Raw genomic sequence first — 20,807 nt, forward strand, 5'->3', positions numbered from 1 at the left:
ATGTGAGAATCCAGATGTTGTTGTCAAAAATGTTGAAAAACTTTAAGCCGAACGCAGCAGCTCATGACTGTAATCTCAACACTTTGGAAGGCCAAGGCAGGTAGATTGCGTGAGCCAAGGAGTTTGAGACCAGCCAGGGTAACATGGCAAAACCCCATATCTACAAAAAATACAAAAATAAGCCAGGCACGGTGGCACATGCCTGTAGTCCCAGCTACTCTGTAGGGTTGAGGTGGGAAGATCACTTGAGCCCAGGAGTTTGAGGCTGCAGTGAGCCCTGATCATGCCACTGCACTCCACCAGCCTGGGTGATTGAGCAAGACACTGTCTCAAAAAAAAAAAAAAAAGGCCAGGCGTGGCGGCTTACATCTGTAATCCCAGCACTTTGGGAGGCCGAGGTGGGTGGATCATGAGGTCAGGAGATCAAGACAATCCTGGCCAACATGGTGAAACCCTGTCTCTACTAAAAATACAAAAAATTAGCCAGGCGTGGTGGTGGGCACCTGAAGTCCCAGAAGTCAAGCAATTCTCCTGCCTCAACCTCCTGAGTAGCTGGGATTACAGGTGCCCACCACCATGCCCAGCTAATTTTTTGTATTTTTAGTAGAGACGGGGTTTCACCATGTTGGCCAGGCTGGTCTCAAACTCCTGACCTCATGATTTGCCCGCCTCAAGCTCTTAAAGTGCTGGGATTACAGGCGTGAGCCACCGCACCTGTCCTCTATTTTCTGAATTCCATTTTGTCTTTGTTATTTCCTTACCTTTTTTATTGATGTAATTAACATATCACAATTCATTATTTTAAACTATACAATTCAGCCAGGTATGGTGGCTCACATGTGAATCCCAGCATTTTGGGAGGTTGAGGCAGAAGGATCACTTGAGGTCAGCAGTTCAAGACCAGCCTGGGCAACAGAGTGAGACTGTCTCTACAAAAAAATACAATAAACAAACAAACAAATAAATAAAAATTTAAAAGACAGACCTAACCATCCTCTCCCTAATGGGTATATGGTTCTATTGTCTTGTTTTACTATTTCAAACAATGCTGTGGCAATCATCCTTGGACTTACAATTTTTGGGGTCATGTACAAGCTCTTCAACAAGATAGATTCCTGAAAGGGGAAAATCTAGGTCAAAATGTAAGTTTGCTTTCAACAACTTTTATGTCAACTTAACTGAGGTATAATCATGTATATTAACACAATAAGATTTGCCAGTTTTAACGCACAATAAGATTAGCCACTTACACAACTTGGTGTGCTTTACCAAAGGTGTATAAGTCAGGTAATTGCCACTACTATCATGATATATAGAATGTTTCCACTATCCAAAAAGTTTGCTTGTGCCATAGAGCAATCTGTCCCCTCCCCCACCCCCTGTCCCTGGCAACTACTAGAGATGCTCTCTGTCACTAGTTGTATGAACATATATTTGCATTTATCTTGGGTAATTTAAGAATGGAATTGCTGGGTCACATGGTAAATGTATATTTAACTTTGTAAGAAATTACCAAACCTTTTTTCAACATGGCTATACTATTTTGTATTCCCACCAGCAATCTAAGAGAGTTCTAGGTGTTCCACATCATTATCACCACTTTGTATGACATCTTTTTAATTTAACTATTCTAGTAGTAATAGTATTGCATTGCTTTCAATGAATTTATCTAATAATTGATGGTGTTGAGCACATTTTTATGGGCTTATTCTCATCTGAATATCTTCTTTGATTAAATGTCTGCTCAAAATGTTGGCCCATTTTGTATTAGCTTTTCATTTATTTATTATAAAGTTAGAAGAACACGTATTCGCAATATGAGTCCTTTGTCAGATACATGCTTTGCAAATATTTTCTCCCAATTTTTCTCCCTTTAACTGTCATTTGAACAGCTAAAGTGTTTAGTTAGGATTAAATCCAATTTATCAATTTGTTTCTTTGATAGTTTATGCTATTTGTATCCTATTTAAGACATTTTTGCCTAACCCAACATCACTAAGATTTTTTCTGTTTTCTTCTAGAGATATTATAGTTTTAGGTTTTACATTTAGACCTACGGTGCATTTCAAGTTAAGTGTTGTATACGATGCAAGGTAGGGAATGAGGTTTTTTGTTTTCATATGGATATCCAATTATTTCAGCACTTCTGTTGAAAAATCATCTTTTGGCCAGGCACGGTGGGTCACACCTGTAATCCCAGCACTTTGGGAGACCGAGGCAGGTGAATCACCTGAGGTCAGGAGTTCGAGACCAGCCTGACAAATATGGTGAAACCCCGTTTCTACTAAAAATACAAAAATTAGCCGGGTATGGTGACGCACACCTGTAATCCCAGCTACTTGGTAGGCTGAGGCAGGAGAATTGCTTTCAGTGAGCCAAAAATCACACCACTGCACTCCAGCCTGGGTGACACAGCAAGACTCTGTCTCAAAAAAAAAAAAAGAAAAAAGAAAAAGAAAAATCATTTTTCACCACTGAATTGCCCTAGTACCTATATTGAAAATCAATATACTGTGGGGCGCGGTGGCTCACGTCTGTAATCCCAGCACTTTGGGAGGCCGAGGCAGGCGGATCACAAGGTCAGGAGATCGAGACCATCGTGGCTAATATGGTGAAACCCTGTCTCTACTAAAAATACAAAAATTAGCCAGGCATAGTGGGGGGTGCCTGTAGTCCCAGCTACTCAGGAGGCGAGAACCGGGGAGGCGGAGCTTGCAGCGAGCGGAGATGGCGCCATTGCACTGCAGTCTGGGCAGCAGGGTGAGACTCCGTCTCAAAAAAAAAAGAAAATCAGTATGAGGGAAGAGAGAGACCCTCTCATATTGTTTTATACTCAGAAAAGGAAAGAGAAGCGAAACTACAGGCAGGTAGCCTGGCGCCTAGGAACCAGACCTGAAACCAGGCCTGGGCCTGCCTGACCTAAGCCTGGTAGTTAAAATTCGACCCCTGACCTAGCAACTGTTGTTATCTATAGATTCCAGACATTGTATGGAAGGACATTGTGAAACCTCCCATTTGTTTTGTTTCACTCTGACCACCGGTATGCTCGCAGCCAGTCACGTACCCCCTGGCTTGCTCAATCGATCACCACCCTCTCACGCGGACCCCCGTAGAGTTGTGAGTCCTTAAAAAGGACAGAAGTTGAGCACCTGACGAGCTCGGATTTTAAGACGCTAGCCTGCCCATGTCCCAGCTGATTAAAGCCACTCCCTTCACTAGCTCAGTGTCTGAGGGGTTTTGTCTGCAGCTCGTCCTGCTACAAATATAAATGTTATTCTATTTCTGTAATGCATTCTGTTTCACTAATCTGCATGTCTATCTTTACACCAAAAACCACACTATCTTAATCACTGTAGCTTTATAGTAGTCTTTTTTTTTTGAGACAGAGTCTCATTTTGTCACCCAGGTTGGAGTGTAATAGTGCGATCTTGGCTCACTGCAACCTCTGCCCCTGGGTTCAAGTGATTCTCCTGCCTCACCCTCCTGAGTAGCTGGGAGGCATGCACCAATACACCCAGCTAATTTTTGTATTTTTAGTAGAGACAGGGTTTTACCATGTCGGCCAGGCTGGTCTCAAACTCCTGACCTCAGGTGATCCACCCACATCAGCCTCCCAAAGTGCTCGGATTACAGGCATAAGCCACCATGCCCGGCCTATCGTAAGTCGTAAAATCAGGTAGTATAAGTTCTTCAACTCTGTTTATACTTTGCAAGGTTGTCTTGGATATTATAGGTCTTTTGAATTTTCATGTATTTTAGAATCAGCATCAATTTTTAAAAAATGCCTACTGAGACTCTGATTGGAATGGCATTCACTCCATAAATCAATTTGGGGGAAATTGACATCATAGGAATATGGAGTGCTCTGATCCATGGATATAGTATATCTCTCCATTTATTGGATCTTCACTTTCAGCAATGTTTTATACTTTTCAGTGTACAGGTCTTGCACACCCCTGATTATATTTTATTATTAAATATTTGTTTTTTTTTTTTTTTTTTTTTGAGACAGAGTTTCATTCTTTCACCCAGGCTGGAGTGCAGTGGCGCAATCTCGGCTCGCTGCAACCTCTGTCTTCAGGTTTCAAGCGATTCTCCTGCCTCAGCCTCCTGAGTAGCTGGGATTACAGGCGCATGCCACCACGCCTGGCTAGTTTTTTTTTTTTTTTTTTTGAGACGGAGTCTCGTTCTGTTGCCCAGGCTGGAGTGCAGTGGTGCGGTCTTGGCTCACTGCCAGCTCTGCTCCCTGGGTTCACGCCATTCTCCTGCCTCAGCCTCCCAAGTAGCTGGGACTACAGGCACCCACCACCACGTCCGGCTAATTTTTTGTATTTTTATTAGAGATGGGGTTTCACCATGTTAGCCAGGATGGTCTCGATCTCTTGACCTCAAGATCCGCCCACCTCAGCCTCCCAAAGTGCTGGGATTACAAGCATGAGCCACTGCGCCCGGTCACGCCCGGCTAGTTTTTGTATTTTTAGTAGAGACACAGTTTCACCATGTTGGCCAGGCTGGTCTCGAACTCCTGACCTCAAGTGATCTGCCCACCTCAGCCTCCCAAAGTGCTGGGATTACAGGCATGAGCCACCGTGCCTGGCCAAACATTTGATTTTTTGAAGTTATGTAATTAGTATTTTGAAATTTTCAATTTCTGATTGCTTATTGTTAGTACTTAGAAGTACAACTGCTTTTTAGTCGAGGCATAGTGGCTCACGCCTGTAATACAAATACTTTGGAGGCTAAGTTGGGAGGATCACTTGAGCTCAGGAGTTCAAAAGCAGCCTGGGCCTGATAGCAAGACCCTGTCGCTACAAAAAAAATTTTTTTTAATTAGCCAGCCATGATGGCATGCACTCCACCCAGCCTGAGGAGGTGGGCAATGCTTTTTGTGATATTTGAGAAAGACGTTCCTGGGAGAAGGAAAGAAATATGCAAAAGGTGATAGGCCTGCCTGGGGCATGGTAGGGACGGTACACCTGAGGCCCCACAAACTGGGCGTTATGCCTGAAGGGCAGAATGTGGGAGGGAAGGCAAGGCGTGAGCTCAAGTGTGAGGAGATCTCTCTGGCTGCTGTATGGATAACGGATGAGGAGGAACGCATAGGAAAGGGAACTGCTGCATTTTCCCAGGCATGAGATGATGATGGTCTGGACTAGGACAGTGGCAGTGAAAATGGCAAGGCAAGAATGAATTCTAGAGACACTCAGGAGGTAGAACCAACAGGATGTCCTCTCTTGCCTAATGCACCACAAGAGCTTCCTAACTGGTTTCTCTGCTCCCACACTTGCCTTCCTCCCCACTACAGATTATTCCAACACAGGGGCTGGAGTGACTTTATTTATTTTATTATTATTATTTTTTTGAGACTGAGTCTCGCTCTGTTGTCCAGGCTGGAGTGCAGTGGCATGATCTCGGCTCACTGCAAGCTCCGCCTCCCGGGTTCATGCCATTCTCCTGTCTCAGCCTCCCAAGTAGCTGGGACTACAGGCGCCTGCCACCACGCCCGGCCAATTTTTGTATTTTTTAGTTGAGACAGGGTTTTACTGTGTTAGCCAGGATGGTCTCCATCTCCTTACCTCACAATCTGCCCGCCTTGGCCTCCCAAAGTGCTGGGATTACAGGTGTGAGCCACCACACCTGGCCTGGAGTGACTTTATTACACCTAAGTCAGAGCATGTCACACCTCTGCTCAGCACCCTCCAGTGACTTCTCACTTCACTCAGGAAAAGCCAAGGTCCCTGTGATGGCCAATGCAATCTTGCCCTGGCCCCTCTCCTCCTACACACCCTTCACTAGTTCCATTATAGCCACACTCATCTCCTCCAACAAAGTAGCACCGCTCCACCTTTATTGAGCTGTAACTCTTTACCCAGACATCCACTTGGCTCATAACCTCACTTCCTTTAAGTCTGCTCAAATGTCACCTTCTCAAGGAAGCTTACCCGATTATCCTTGCTGATACTGCAACCAGCTTCAAGTACCCCACCACATCCTGATCCCCTTTATTCTGTTCTACTTTTTTCCTATAGCACTGATCATCTTCCAGCACATTAGATTTTTCACTTATGTCTATGGTTTGCTGTCACATCTACTAGGATAAGCTCCATAAAGGCAGAGATCTTTATTTTGTTAAGTGACATCCTAAGTCCCTAGAACAGGAGACACTTGATCCATATTTGTAGACTAACTGAATAAATGACTTAATTACCAGTTTGGATGTGGGGGACAGATAGTGAGCATGATGCCCGTTTCCGGAGCTGGGGTGCGGACAGTGTTTAGGGACACTGAAAGCAGGATAGATCCCGGCTGGAGACCAGACATGGAAATCATCAGCACCTGGGTCAGGGGGTGGAATGGAGCAGAGGAAATCATGCAGGAAGAGTAAAGAGAAGGACATCAGGTAAAGAGAAGAGGACATATGCATAGCCAGAGAGAAAAGAGGAGCAGAGACACGTGGATCACAGAAGCTTAGGGAGGAGAGAAGAAGGGGAGAGAAGTTGAGTCAAGCAAGGGTTGAAAGCCAGCCATTGGATGCAGTCACTAGAAAGTTACAGATAGGCAGGGTGTTGTGGCTCACGCCTGTAATCCCAGCACTTTGGGGGACTGAGGTGGGAGGATCGCTTGAGCCTGGGAGGTCGAGGCTGCAATGAGCCCTGATAGCGCCCATGCACTCCAGCCTGGGCGACAGAGCGAGACCCTGTCGCAAAAATAAATATATAAATAAATGAAAAGAAAAGGGGGGAAAAAAAGTTATACGTGGCCTTACGGGGAAGCCAAGTCTGACTGGTTATAAGCTGAAACTGTCAGGTCAACAGGTGACAGGGAAGATGAGCACAGAGATTTAGAGGCAGACAGACCTGGCGCCAATCCTAGGACAGGTTTTGATAAGCCTCTGAATTTCAATTGCCCCACGTTTCGCGGGAGGGGGTAGCACCCCCTAGCTCATAAACCTTAGTGATTGATGATTAAATGAGATGACGGAGGAAAACGCAAGGCACAAAGTGGATGCATTGGCTCCATTTTGTTAATCAGCGGGCTTAGTTGGCTGCGACCCAGACACGAACTAAAACACAATGCAGCCCAGGACCAGTGGGGGTCTTGCTTATGGCTCAGAGCTGAACAATACACGGACAGCAAAACCAGAACCTGAGATGGGGGCAGGTCTGCGATGCTGAAGTCAATTCCTTTGCACAAACAGAACACTTCCGTCCCAAGATTAGCAGGAATTAATCTCCTAGTCTCGGGTACACCTGGCTGCCCCTCCCTGTCCTGGCGCGGCAAACGTCCCCGGAGGCCAGCCAGGGATCACCCGCCCAAGGACTGCGCTTTCCCTACTCTTCAGCCAACTGGAGCCGGACCTGGGCCTAGGCAACGCAGCTGTCCGCCCCTAACAACCACTCACCTGCTTTCCCCTTTCTATAGGCCAGTAAAGGTACTTTCTTTTTCTTATTGGTCCGCGTAACTTATCGCAACCAATCAGTGGCAGCCACGGGACCCAACTCACTCCCACACAACTTGGGGGGTGATCATGGAGAAGACAAATTTTTGTTTTCCGCATCCAGTTCTCTCAGAGAGCACCGTATTTGTCAAACTGTTGTGACTCTCCCTAAATTGAGGCTTTTAAACATTTCATTCCCCTTAGGCTTGTACAGTCTGTCCCTGGCCTACTCCCCCCTCCAGGTGGTACAGCCCGCAAGCGGCTCCACCTCCCAGCCCCTCGCGGGGCCGAGTCCCCGACTAGGCGGAGGCCACTCAGCGCAGGGGCCATACCATCTGTGACTAATAAATAATAGGGGGACCCCCCCCACAACGTCCCACTGTTGCTCTATTACCTTCTGACCACCTCTCGGACCTCTTGCCCAGCCCTTCCCCGTAGACACGAGCCCCAGATACGGTGGTGACACCATTGCTATGGACCCACGTAGGGCGCAGTGCGAGCCAGGGCAGGACGCATTTGGTATGACCCACGCCGCGCCCCGCGCCGCCGGAAGTGAGGTGTCTGACCCCCGAAGTTCCGGTTTGCAGGGGGTGGGGAGTGTTGTTAACCGGAGCGGCCGCCGCAGTCGCGCGGATTGAGCGGGCTCGCGGCGCTGCGTTCCTGGTGAGTGGGGCGAAGTCTGGCCCGAGTTGTGGTTGGGGTCGGGACCCGAACCTTCCCCTTGAGGGCTCCGGAGTGGGCGCGGCCCTCAGCCCCGCCGCCCGCTTTCGGCCTGTCAGCTGGCTGGAGACCTCAGACGCCGGTGCGGGCGCTCTGCTCAAGCCTGGGCCCTGCCTGCGACGTCCGCAACTCCTAGTGCTCACAGGTGCGCGGCCGCGAGGGCGACCCGGCTCCTCCCGTCCCGCTGCTGCTCTCTGCCGGTCGGCCGTTCTTGTGGTGCCCTGAGTTGACACTACTCCGATGGTCGGGGGACCCCAGGATTCCAGGCTGACGTTCCCCGCCCGCTCCCGCGGGGCGCGCGTCCGAACTGCCCACCCTAACACAGCTGTCACCGGCGCTGTCGCCTGCCCAGTCTGCTACCCTCTTTGCCTTGGCTGCTCAGCCCTGGCCGCGCGTTCCCGCCCCTGGAGCAGATTTCTGCTGTTGCCTCCCACCCCATCTCCTCCACCGGAGGGTCAGCGGTGCAGCTCCCCCTCCTCCAACACTGCAGCTTTTCCTCATCGCCTCCCTAGAGGAGGCGGCTTGGCAGTCAGCGTGGAAAGAGCCCTAGATTTGAAACAAGACTGACCCAGGTTCCAGGCCTTGCGTCAGTGTGATCACTTAACCCCTTCGAGGCTTATTTGTGAAATGGGGAAGAGTAAGCTATTCTTGGTCTGATGATTTCGAGGGCGAAATGTGATTCCCCCCTCTCCCCGCTTTCTCCTATTGATTAAGGCTGTGCCAGGCACCGTGCTATTTTGCACAGCAGGCGCATCACATAAGTTATTTTCTTGCCCCATTTAGGTCTCCGGGCCAGGGCAATGTTCCGCACGGCAGTGATGATGGCGGCCAGCCTGGCGCTGACCGGGGCTGTGGTGGCTCACGCCTACTACCTCAAACACCAGTTCTACCCCACTGTGGTGTACCTGACCAAGTCCAGCCCCAGCATGGCAGTGAGTTCAGGGCTCAGGGAGGGAGGAACTCCCTGGGAGGGAAGGAGGAGTCTGCCTGGGCCAGGGGCGGGGCTAGAGGTCAGGTAAGTAGGGAAGTAGCCGCCAGCTGTCTAACTTTGAATAAACTGTGATTAGGATGTGGAGGATCCCGAATGATGAGTCCCAAGCAGAGGAAAGCGGAAAGTGACCTCAAACCATAGCCTCTCCCCACTCCTAGGTCCTGTACATCCAGGCCTTTGTCCTTGTCTTCCTCCTGGGCAAGGTGATGGGCAAGGTGTTCTTTGGGCAACTGAGGGCAGCAGAGATGGAGGTAAGATGTCGGTTGCCCCAAAGGTGAGGGCAGGGTGCTGGGAAAGAATGTTTGGGATCCACATTATTCCCTGCCTGGCCCCCAGCACCTTCTGGAACGTTCCTGGTATGCTGTCACAGAGACTTGTCTGGCCTTCACCGTTTTTCGGGATGACTTCAGCCCCCGCTTTGTTGCACTCTTCACTCTTCTTCTCTTCCTCAAATGTTTCCACTGGCTGGCTGAGGATCGTGTGGACTTTGTGAGTCAAGGAAGGGAGTTCTGAAGCAGGTGGAAGCCAGGGAGTGGCCAGCGGGCAGGCTTAAAGAGCAGGGAGGGCTGGGTTGAGGATGTGGGGTGAGCCCCAGGCTTCCTGACAGGCCTCTTGTGTGCTCTGCCTCAGATGGAACGCAGCCCCAACATCTCCTGGCTCTTTCACTGCCGCATTGTCTGTGAGTGAGATTCAGGGGAAGGGAGGGGAGGAGTGGAATGTGAACAGTGGGCCTGTACTCTGGAGCACAGGCCGCCCCCCACAGCTGTACAGGAAAGATAATTTAGGAAGTTAATTTGCATAGTCTCTGTCCTGTTCCACTCCAGGGCTTCTCAACTGCCTGGGCCCTCAGCCCTTTGCCTTCTCACCTGCAGCCTGGGCAGCCCCAACGACTCCCCCTCCCCCAGGAAGTTCCCAGAGGGCCAGGTTCAGTGGAGTGTGCCCACCTGACTAGATCACTGGGGCCATGGTAGGCTGGAGGGTGGGGCTGTCGTAGATCATTAAATAGCTGTTGGGCCCTGGGCTGACCTCCCCTACCCCGCATGTATGGGGGTCCCCACAGCTCTCATGTTCCTTCTGGGCATCCTGGACTTCCTCTTCGTCAGCCATGCCTATCACAGCATCCTGACCCGTGGGGCTTCTGTGCAGCTGGTGTTTGGCTTTGAGGTAAAACTGGCTTGGGAGGTTGAGAAGACAAGCCCGAGGTGACCCCACATGCGCTTTGAATAACCCAACAGACCCTTCCTCAGCACCTGCTATGTGGCCAACCTGTGCTGGCCACCAAGGGGCAGTGATCAGATATGGCTCCTGCCCTCCACACACTCACTCCTAGGTGATTGGGGAAGAGCACAAAGAGCCTAGGACAGAGGAGGAACCCCAACCTGGGGCTCAGGAGAGGGTTCCTAGAGGCTTGTGCCAGAGCTAGCTGGTAATGGACAGGAGAGGATTAGCTCAATGGACAATTGGAGGCGTGTCCCTGGCAGAGGGAGAATGTGTTCAGTGACAACAGCTCGTATTTGTTGAATGCGAATTTCACACCAGGCCCTGTGCTGAGCTCCTGACCTGCATCTCTTATTTAGCAAGACAATACTGTTATAAAGGAACAGTTAATTCTGTCATTTTATAGATAAGTTAATATAGGTTCGTTGAGTTGCCAAAAGTCACAGCTAGTAAGTGGAGGGGCTAGGAGGACCCCGGGTGTGTCTACAGCCTGTGATTGTACCACTGCACCTGCTGTGCAGAGGCTCGGGGGAGCAGTGTGGGTGCAGCAAGGGGGAGCTGTGTGTTCACATCCCCCTCGTCCCCCTCGTCCCCCTCTCCCTTCAGTATGCCATCCTGATGACGATGGTGCTCACCATCTTCATCAAGTATGTGCTGCACTCCGTGGACCTCCAGAGTGAGAACCCCTGGGACAACAAGGCTGTGTACATGCTCTACACAGAGCTGTTTACAGGTGAGAGGGGCCTGGGCCTCTCCTGATCTGGACCAGCATACTCCACTCTGCCTCCTGGCCCTGTGACCTGCTGCTTTCTGCATCCCCTCCCCGCAGGCTTCATCAAGGTTCTGCTGTACATGGCCTTCATGACCATCATGATCAAGGTGCACACCTTCCCACTCTTTGCCATCCGGCCCATGTACCTGGCCATGAGGTGAGCCCAGCCCTATCCCCCGATCCTCCCAACCCGATCCCGTCCCTTCTCCTGCTTTCACTGACTGTCCTTTCAGACAGTTCAAAAAAGCTGTGACAGATGCCATCATGTCTCGCCGAGCCATCCGCAACATGAACACCCTGTAAGTAGGCTTGTCATGGCTGCTGTCCCAAGCTGTGTCCTGGGTCCCTCTGCTTCCAGCTCTGGATCTGATACAGCCCGTCATCCTAACCAGGTATCCAGATGCCACCCCAGAGGAGCTCCAGGCAATGGACAATGTCTGCATCATCTGCCGAGAAGAGATGGTGACTGGTGCCAAGAGACTGCCTTGCAACCACATTTTCCATACCAGGTGGGAGGGGCCCTGGGGAGCCTACACAGCGGGGCACAGGCCCCAGAAGGCAGGCCCCTAGGGACCTGCTGACCTCTGGCTGGCCTTGACCCGCAGCTGCCTGCGCTCCTGGTTCCAGCGGCAGCAGACCTGCCCCACCTGCCGTATGGATGTCCTTCGGGCATCGCTGCCAGCCCAGTCACCACCACCCCCGGAGCCTGCGGATCAGGGGCCACCCCCTGCGCCCCACCCCCCACCACTCTTGCCTCAGCCCCCCAACTGTGAGTGTCCCCTTGTCTGACCACCCAGCACACCGCTGGGTACTTGCCCTGGACTGGGTATGGAAGATGCTGGGAAATTGGAGAGTCCCTGCCCTCCAGAATCTCAGTCTGGGCCAGGAAGGGATGGAAAGATGAGAAATAGATGCTTGCAGTCAGTGTGACCAGTGCTGGGCTCAGGGCCTGTGGGAATAGGACAGAGCTTGCAATAGTCAGGCCCCCTGCCTGGGAGTTGGGTCTGTGTCCATTTGGCCCTTTTCTTACCTCCCTGTCTTCTCTCTGCAGTCCCCCAGGGCCTCCTGCCTCCTTTTCCTCCAGGCATGTTCCCACTGTGGCCCCCCATGGGCCCCTTTCCACCTGTCCCGCCTCCCCCCAGCTCAGGAGAGGCTGTGGTCCCTCCATCCACCAGTGCAGGTGAGCCTTTGGGTACTGTGACAGCCAGGGGGTGGCAGGGATAGAACACTCACTGACTTGTTCCTGCTCTTCAGCAGCCCTTTCTCGGCCCAGTGGAGCAGCTACAACCACAGCTGCTGGCACCAGTGCTGCTGCTGCTTCTGCCACAGCATCTGGCCCAGGCTCTGGCTCTGCCCCAGAAGCTGGCCCTGCCCCTGGCTTCCCCTTCCCTCCTCCCTGGATGGGTATGCCCCTGCCTCCGCCCTTTGGTAAGCTGGGCCACTCTGGGTTCTTCTAGGGGGTGAGGTTGGTGTCTGGCCCCAGCAGCCCAGACTGAGCCTTTCTCTCTCTCTACAGCCTTCCCCCCGATGCCTGTGCCCCCTGCGGGGTTTGCTGGGCTGACCCCAGAGGAGCTACGAGCTCTGGAGGGCCATGAACGGCAGCACCTGGAGGCCCGGCTGCAGAGCCTGCGTAACATCCACACACTGCTGGACGCCGCCATGCTGCAGATCAACCAGTACCTCACTGTGCTGGCCTCCTTGGGGTGTGTCTGTACAGGGGAAGCAGAGTGGGTTTGGTGGGTCAGGAGTGGAGCTGCCAGGAGGTCCCCAGCAGTGGTTCTTGGCCTTTTTTTGTATTTTTTAGTAGAGACGGGGTTTCACTGGGTTAGCCAGGATGGTCTCGATCTCCTGACCTCGTGATCCGCCCGTCTCGGCCTCCCAAAGTGCTGGGATTACAGGCTTGAGCCACCGCGCCCGGCTGGATCTTACTCCTTTTTATTTCTCTAAAGTCAAATTATTCAGAATTTGCAGTGCTTTAGTTCATCACATGATAGTCTCCTGAGATGTAGTGACACTTAGATTGACAATTGCTGCCCCCAAACTGAGGGAGCAAATAATAGGAAGTCACTTGGAGCCATCCTGGCCCAAGTTCAAGCGCTGGTCCCATCACTCACTTGTTTTTGACCTCTTAATGTTATTTGAATAAAGGGGTCTTAATTCATATTCGTAAGTGATATCTACTGCCAATGCGATGGCTCACACCTGTAATCTCAGCACTTTGGGAGGCTGAGGCAGGACTGTTTGAGCCTAGGAGTTTAAGGGTGCAGTGAGCTATGATTGTGCCACTAAATTCCAGCTTTGGTGATGAAGCCGAGACCGTGTCTTTTTTTTTTTTTTTTTTTTTTGAGACGAAGTCTCGCTCTGTCGCTGGGGGCTGGAGTGCAGTGGCCAGATCTCAGCTCACTGCAAGCTCCGCCTCCCGGGTTCACGCCATTCTCCTGCCTCAGCCTCCCATGTAGCTGGGACTACAGGCGCCCGCTACCTCGCCCGGCTAGTTTTTTGTATTTTTTTAGTAGAGACGGGGTTTCACCATGTTAGCCAGGATGGTCTCGATCTCCTGACCTCGTGATCCGCCCATCTCGGCCTCCCAAAGTGCTGGGATTACAGGCTTGAGCCACCGCGCCCGGCCGAGACCCTGTCTTTTAAAAAAGTGACATGTACATAATGCCTGGCATCTAGCAGTGACAGCACAGGCTCGGAGAGGAACTTGAGTCCAAGGCTTGAGCACTGTGGCTTATTCAGTGGGTCCCCTATAAGGTGCCTGACTCCCCAGGGTGGAGACTGCAGGGTAAGAGTGAATAGGTCAACAGTCCCTGCCTGCAAGCACCTTACAGTTAAGGGATAGAATCACTTGGCCCTTGAGTCAAGTCACCCTGTCTGAGTTCATTCAGCATGTTCACTTGTGTTTGCCAGGCACTGGGGCCACAAGGGCACATCATTCTATACTCTGTTCTGCAAGGCTCACCAAGGGCAGGAGAATCTGCCCAACCTAGGATGCCAAGGCCAGACCCGCCTCTCGTCCCTTCTCTTCCCAGGCCCCCTCGGCCTGCCACTTCAGTCAGCTCCCCTGAGGAGACTGCCACTACAGTTATTGCTGCTGCCTCCTCCACCAGCATCCCCAGCTCAGAGGCCACGACCCCAACCACAGGAGCCTCCCCAACAGCCCCTGAAACGGAAAGGCCTCCAGGTAGGTGTGATTGGCCTCCAGCCAGGGGAGCAGGGAACTTCTCTAGGTTCCACTTCCAGTCTCTCTGTCCCCAGCTCCTGAGTCAGTGGGCACAGAGGAGATGCCCGAGGATGGAGAGCCTGATGCAGCAGAGCTCCGCCGGCGCCGCCTGCAAAAGCTGGAGTCTCCTGTTGCCCACTGACACTGCCCCAGCCCAGCCCCAGCCCCTGCTCTTTTGAGCAGCCCTCGCTGGAACACATCCTGCCACCAAGTGCCAGCTCCCTCTCTGTCTGCAGCAGGGAGTAGTACCCCCAGCTCTGAGAAAGAGGCGGCATCCCCTAGGCCAAGTGGAAAGAGGCTGGGGTTCCCATTTGACTCCAGCTCTCAGAGTCCCAGGCAGCCATGGGGATCTCGGGTCAGTTCCAGCCTTCCTCTCCAACTCTTCAGCCCTGTGTTCTGCTGGGGCCATGAAGGCAGAAGGTTGAGCCTCTGAGAAGCCCTCTTCTTCCCCTCCCCCTTTCTGGGAGAAGGGGCAGCCCCTCTGAGCCCTACTTGTATGTGTGGAGTCACACTGCAGTGCCGAACAGTATTAGCTCCCGTTCCTAAGTGTGGACTCCAGAGGGGCTGGACGCAAGCTATGAACTTGCTCCCTGGCCCACCCCTAAGACTGGTACCCATTTCCTTTTCTTACCCACCCATTTCCTTTTCTTACCCTGATGTCCCCAGCAGCCTCTTGTGGTGGTGGCTGTGCCCCCTATGCCCTGTGGCATTTCTGCGTCTTACTGGCAACCACACAACTCAGGGAAAGGAATGCCTGGGAGTGGGGGGGGCAGGCGGGCAGCACTGAGGGACCCTGCCCCGCCCCTCCCCCCAGGCCCCTTTCCCCTGCAGCTTCTCAGGTGAGACTGACCTGTCTCACCCAGCAGCCACTGCCCAGCCGCACTCCAGGCAAGGGCCAGTGTGCCTGCTCCTGACCACTGCAATCCCAGCGCCCAAGGAAGGCCACTTCTCAACTGGCAGAACTTCCGGAGTTTAGAATTGGAATTACTTCCTTACTAGTGTCTTTTGGCTTAAATTTTGTCTTTTGAAGTTGAATGCTTAATCCCGGGAAAGACGAAGGTCTTTCCAGTTTAGAAAAGGCTCTGTACCAAGGAGGGACCACAGGAGCTGGGACCTGCCTGCCCCTGTCTTGGTTTTGTGTTACAAGAGTTGTTGGAGACAGTTTCAGATGATTATTTAATTTGTAAATATTGTACAAATTTTAATAGCTTAAATTGTATATACAACCAAATAAAAACTTGCATTAACAGTTAGTGGGGTTTGTCTCATGGAATCAATAAAATCAGTGTCGGGCTCCTTGCTGTGGCTGTACACTTGAGAATGGAATGGAATCTCCAGGAGTTAGGGTTTCCATGGAAGCCAGCACTATCCTTGGGGACACCATTGACCATTAACAGATTAGGAAGAAGTGCCCATTTTACACATGGAAAAGCAGCCCAGAGTTCAGTGCCCTGCCTCAGGGCAGAGACCAAGTTGGGGAGCCAGGAACTGGGAGCTGTCTTAGCCAGTTTGGGGGTAGGGTGGGGTCTCAGGCCTTTGGCCCCGTGACTCCAATGAAGGCTAGTGAGCTGAGGTTGGGATGAGATGGCAGGGTGAAAGGTCAGCATATTCCTGCCTGCAAACCCCTCCCCAGCCTTGATTCCAGGTCAGCAGGCTGGGGAGGATGGCCCTATGCTGGCTGTGAGGAGTTCCCAGCCACTCCCTTGTGGTCAGGCCAGCAAGTCTGGTCTGCAGTGGAACAGTGACCAAGAATGGGCCTGACTTCGAACAGAAGATCTCCAAGCCCCATGCCCGAGTCATCTGTGTTCATAGCCTGTACCAAACAAGATCTGGCCTAGAGCAAGGGCTTGGGGACGTTTGCAACAATGAGCTTTGGAGGGCCAAGGGAACAAAGTGCCCAGTGGCTCTGCCCTGTGCTACCTTCCCCTAGACTAGGTTGGGCTACTGCTTCCACCAAATAACAACTAGAATTTGAATTGCTGAGCCCAAGGAAAGGAAAACAAAACAGGCCAAGGTGGGCAGGGCACATGGCTCACGCCTATAATCCCAGCACTTTGGGAGGCCGAGGTGGGCGGATCACTTGGAGTCAGGAATTTGAGAGCAGCCTGGCCAACATGGTGAAACCTCATCTTTACTAAAAATACAAAAATTAGCAGGTTATGGTGGCGGATGCCTGTAATCCCAGCTACTCAGGAGGCTGAGGCAGGAGAACTGCTTGAACCCAGAGGTGGAAGTTGCAGTGAACCAAGATCATGCCACTGCACTCCATCCTGGGCAACAGAGTGAGACTCCATCTCAAAAAACAAAAAACAACAGGCCAAGATAGGAGGGAGAGAAAGCTGCTGACATCCCCCATTAGCCTGGTTATTCCTATTTGGTCTCCCACATTAGGCACTCTCCCCCAGCATGTACATAGGGTCCAGTTTTCTCCTTTATGCAAGCAAGGCCTGACCCCAAAGTCCTTTAGCCTTAGTTTCTGTATCCCCTGTCTCAGGGGCTCCAACACCCACCTCCCTCCTCCTGAGGCCCCCTAGACTTGATCCGCAGGGAAGGGTGACATGCAGGCCTCAGCTAGGCCTCAGAAGCCTTTCTCCAAGAGCCAGGCTTTAAGCTCCTGGTCAAAGTAGCCCTTGATTCGCAGGGTACCTGTCACCTCATTGACCTGGGTGACGGGTGTCTTCCCCAGCAGCGGGCTCAGAAAATCTTCCACATCTTTCTGCAGGGCCTAGGGAAAGATGACAAATCAGGTCAGGCCAAGAGTCCCTTCCCTTGAAAGGACTCCTGTCCCTCCAGCCCTGAAAGGGTCAGGCCTAGCCCCAGACCCACCCACCTACTTACCCAGATGTCCCCTTCTACTTTCCGGATCACAGTCATCTGCCGGTTGCCATGCGTGATGTCCTTGTAGACAGGGACACTGTGCATCCGAGAGCGTCGTACAAAGTAGGGCAGGTTGGGTGGGGGGTCTGCGACAAGGAAAGACACTGTTAAATCAACTCTTCCTAGGTGCCATCCCACCTCAGCCAAGGTCCTTGCTCTCGGTCTGCAGAGGGCAAATGCACCCAGCTGGACCAAGCCACCTCCAGACTTTAGGTCAGGGGGTCTCCTCTTTCCTTCAGCTTGGAGTCAGGACCAAATTGTTCACCCTGGTACCCTAAGGCCCCACACAAGGCCTGTCACTAAGTAGGTACTCAAGAAAACATGAAGTCAGGGACATGCCTCCCTGGATCTTTGGGTCCCCCTCTAGGCCAAACCTTGCCCTCCTCCACTGGGTCAGGGAGGCTGAAAGCAATCTCTGGAACAAAGAGATTGGGATTTACAAGCACTGAGCACCTACCATATGCTGGGCTCTGCACTAAGGGCTCTAGGTACTGAGCAGATCATCTCCATTTTGCTAAAACAGATTGGGTCAAGCTAAGTGACTAATTCAAGATAATATCAACAGTAAATAAAGCCAAATTCAAACCCAGAACTGCCTGACTCCATGCTGTGTTCTTAATTATAGACATAGTCTCCTGGGGGGAAAGAAGGTCCAAGCTCTTGGGTTTTCTCTCTGTTGTTTACTTTCCCCCATATGGGGACGACCCAATTCCAATAGTGTGGATGGATGAGTACCAGTGAACAACAGAGGACTCCATTCCTGGGCTCTTCCTCAGGCATGAGACAGATGTAACCCATAGGGATCACAAAACAAGTCCTGAACCCACTGAAGAGTCCAGAGCCTCATGGGGGAGGCCAACCTCTGGGGAAGAGGTGATGCTCCGTGAAGTTTTCAAATCATCCCTAACCACCCAGCTCACCTCTGGGAGGCTGCCAGCCACTAGGGGTAGGATAATGTTCATGTTTTGGGGGATCTGGGATCCTCGTAGCTGGTAACAGGCGCTCCACAAACTGATATTCATCCACAGACTCCACAAAGCTGGGGTAATCTGGAGGGTCCTGGGTCTGGCTCTGAAGCAAAACAAAAATTCCATTTCTCCATTAGCCTACACAACACAGGATGGCATAAGTTCAGTAAGTAGAGAATGGAAACATTACAGGCAGAGAGAATGGCATAAATAAAAGGCTGGGCGATCGGTGTGAAAGCTATCAGAATCAAAATGGAGTGAGTCACTTGGGTTAAAAATCCCAACAAACAAAGCTAGGGAGGGCCATGAAGAGAGAGTTCTTGGCTGGGCACGGTGGCTCACGCCTGTAATCCCAGCTCTCAGGGAGGCAGAGGTGGGAGGATAGCTTGAGCCCAGGAGTTCGAGACCTGCCTGGGTAATATAGCGAGACCCTGTTCTCCACAAAAAGGAAAAAAAAAAAAAAAAAGACAAAAAAAAAAAAAAGAGTTCTTGTGCACAAATACTTAATAACAAGAACTATCACAAAAGACTGCAAAAACCACAGACTTGCACAAAGGCCACTGCAACCTTACACAAAAAAGTATTTCTGGCTGGGCACGGTGGCTCACGTCTGTAATCCCAGCACTTTGGGAGGCCGAGGCAGGTGGATCACCTGAAGTCAGGAGTTCAACACCAGCCTGGCCAACATGGCGAAACCCCGTCTCTACTAAAAATACAAAAATTAGCCAGGTATGGTAGTGCATGCCTGTAATCCCAGCTACTTGGGAGGCTGAGGCAGGAGAATTGCTTGAACATAGGGAGCAGCAGTTGCAGTGAACTGGTATCATGCTACTGCACTGCAGCCTGGGTGACAGAGCGACAAGACTCTCTCAAAAAACAAAAATAAACAAAAATTTCTACAAGGCCACCTGTCCAACAACTGCCTGTCCAATCTTGAGCTGGCACCACCCTTGTTATTCATCCTTGTAGCCAAGGATAACTATCTCAATGCAATTATGTAATACTCTTTTTTCCTTTCCTTTGACTTATTTTTATTTTTTATTTTTGGGACGGAATCTCACTCTGTCACCTAGGCTGGAGTGCAGTGGCGTGATCTCAGCTCACGGCAACCTCCGCCTCCCAAGTTCAAGTTAAGTCTCCTGCCTCAGCCTCCCAAGTAGCTGGGACTACAGGCACACGCCATCACACCCGGCTAATTTTTGTATTTTTTGTAGAGACGGGTTTCACCATGTTGGCCAGGCTAGTCTCAAACTCCTGACTCCAGGTGATCTACCCGCCTTGGCCTCCCAAAGTGCTGGGATTACAGGCATGAGCCACCGTGCCTGGCCCATTTTTCCGTTAAAAACCTTTGTCTTCTTTTACCTCCCTGATAAGCACATAGTCTACACCCATCTCCGAATAAATATCATTTTCTTTTAGAGTCTGTTATTTAAGTTGACATAAGATAGCACCAGTCTTTGGTTTTCCACGGTGCAGGGTACAGATGGGATGGAAAGGAGGCTCAGATACTCTGAATGGTCTGCCTCTCTGAGGATTTCGGTGGGATTCAAAAGAGTATGTGTAGACTTCTGAAAAGTCAATCAAGTCTTTAGAAACTTAAGGCTTAACTTTCTGCCTCGGTTTTAGAAATAGATATTATTACATTGGCAGCGTAACCTTGTTTGTACCTTCATGATTGCCTGGCTGGTCTTGCTCACCTAATCACATCTGTGATTGGATATAGTGGTGTTTAATCTTATGATTGCCTTAACAATTAAGGCAATCAGCCGGGCGCGGTGGCTCACGCCTGTAATCCCAGCACTTTGGGAGGCCGAGGCGGGCGGATCGCGAGGTCAGGAGATCGAGACCATCCTGGTTAACACGGTGAAACCCATCTCTACTAAAAATACAAAAAAAATTAGCCTGGCGTGGTGGCGGGCGCCTGTAGTCCCAGCTACTCAGGAGGTTGAGGCAGGAGGATGGCGTGAACCCGGGAGGCGGAGCTGGCAGTAAGCCGAGATCGCGCCACTGCACTCCAGCCTGCGCAACAGAACGAGACTCTGTCTCAAAAAAAAAAAGAAAAAAGAAAAAAGAAAAAAGAAAAAAAGAAGGCAATCATAATTCCCTACGCACACTCATGCTAGGATCCCGCCCCTTATCTGAAACGTTTTGGCTTATATAGACACTGCCAGGCACTGTGTTAAGTGCTCCCAAAGAGCACCGCAGTCTACCACTTTCCCTCTCGTTTCTGTATCTACACTCGATCGGAGACAAGCTCTTCCGATCGAAAACGGCAAAACTAAGGCCCCAAGTAGGAATGCCTTAGTTTTCGGGGTTAACAATGATTAACACTGAGCCTCACACCCACAAGATGCCCTCAGCTCCTCGCTCAGCGCTCTCACCAACAGCCGTAGCCCGCAGCCCCGCTGGACACCGGTTCTCCATCCCCGAAGCGCAGCCCGGAACATGGTAACGGCCATCTTGACCTCGTACGCCAGCCGTCTGTGCACGCAACTGTCTGGTTCCGCCCCCTCCTGCGCGTGCTCCCTGCCCCTGGCAGGCTAGCCTGTGCGAGCGTAAAGGGGCGGAGCTAGGGTCGCCTTGGGCGGTACAAATAT

General features: G+C 51.4%; 3 protein-coding genes across 8 annotated transcripts in view; 1 reads left to right on the forward strand and 2 right to left on the reverse strand.

Moving 5' to 3' along the window:
- SPDYC (speedy/RINGO cell cycle regulator family member C) overlaps positions 1-8,012 on the reverse strand; it is a 36,267-nt gene extending 28,255 nt beyond the window's left edge. For 2 of the 3 annotated variants that reach the window (XM_007988750.3, XM_037999087.2), the window contains exon 1: positions 7,833-8,012. In XM_007988750.3, coding sequence (XP_007986941.2) covers positions 7,833-7,907 — 75 coding nt within the window. In that variant the 5' untranslated portion in view covers positions 7,908-8,012. Of the gene's footprint in view, positions 1-761; positions 930-7,832 lie in introns of all 3 variants that reach the window. The other variant, XM_037999088.2, reaches the window with a different exon arrangement.
- Positions 7,993-15,618, forward strand: SYVN1 (synoviolin 1). Of its 4 annotated transcripts, none has more exons than XM_007988488.3 (16): positions 7,993-8,101; positions 8,942-9,090; positions 9,308-9,400; positions 9,486-9,638; positions 9,780-9,828; positions 10,210-10,313; positions 10,974-11,100; positions 11,197-11,296; positions 11,373-11,438; positions 11,532-11,648; positions 11,745-11,908; positions 12,191-12,319; positions 12,394-12,567; positions 12,656-12,842; positions 14,175-14,326; positions 14,401-15,618. In XM_007988488.3, exons 2-16 carry the CDS (start codon positions 8,959-8,961, stop codon positions 14,505-14,507), a joined length of 1,854 nt encoding a protein of 617 aa, XP_007986679.1. In that variant the 5' UTR covers positions 7,993-8,101; positions 8,942-8,958; the 3' UTR covers positions 14,508-15,618. The 4 variants fall into 4 exon arrangements, with proteins under 4 accessions (XP_007986679.1, XP_007986824.1, XP_007986755.1 ...); XM_007988633.3 differs by having other exon boundaries at positions 12,397-12,567; XM_007988564.3 differs by lacking the exon at positions 7,993-8,101 and adding an exon at positions 8,159-8,303.
- MRPL49 (mitochondrial ribosomal protein L49) lies at positions 15,528-20,719 on the reverse strand. Its single transcript, XM_007989716.3, has 4 exons — positions 20,592-20,719; positions 18,163-18,313; positions 17,204-17,328; positions 15,528-17,090 (listed from the first exon to the last, which is right to left on the reverse strand). Exons 1-4 carry the CDS (start codon positions 20,667-20,669, stop codon positions 16,944-16,946), a joined length of 501 nt encoding a protein of 166 aa, XP_007987907.3. The 5' UTR covers positions 20,670-20,719; the 3' UTR covers positions 15,528-16,943.
- Between the last annotated feature and the right edge of the window lie 88 nt (positions 20,720-20,807).

This window comes from Chlorocebus sabaeus, chromosome 1 (assembly GCF_047675955.1).
Source record: "Chlorocebus sabaeus isolate Y175 chromosome 1, mChlSab1.0.hap1, whole genome shotgun sequence".
Lineage (NCBI taxonomy): Eukaryota > Metazoa > Chordata > Mammalia > Primates > Cercopithecidae > Chlorocebus > Chlorocebus sabaeus.

Bases quoted from the DNA above. Each gene is read 5' to 3' on its own strand.
- SYVN1 (XM_007988488.3), top strand. From the start codon at position 8,959: ATGTTCCGCACGGCAGTGATGATGGCGGCCAGCCTGGCGCTGACCGGG. The intron at 10,314-10,973 runs GTAAAACTGGCT...CTCTCCCTTCAG, and splicing joins AGCTGGTGTTTGGCTTTGAG to TATGCCATCCTGATGACGAT. The intron at 11,297-11,372 runs GTGAGCCCAGCC...CTGTCCTTTCAG, and splicing joins CCCATGTACCTGGCCATGAG to ACAGTTCAAAAAAGCTGTGA.
- MRPL49 (XM_007989716.3), bottom strand. From the start codon at position 20,669: ATGGCCGTTACCATGTTCCGGGCTGCGCTTCGGGGATGGAGAACCGGT. The intron at 18,314-20,591 runs GTGAGAGCGCTG...GTTTTGCTTCAG, and splicing joins GCTGCGGGCTACGGCTGTTG to AGCCAGACCCAGGACCCTCC. The intron at 17,329-18,162 runs GTGAGCTGGGTG...TCCTTGTCGCAG, and splicing joins TGGCTGGCAGCCTCCCAGAG to ACCCCCCACCCAACCTGCCC.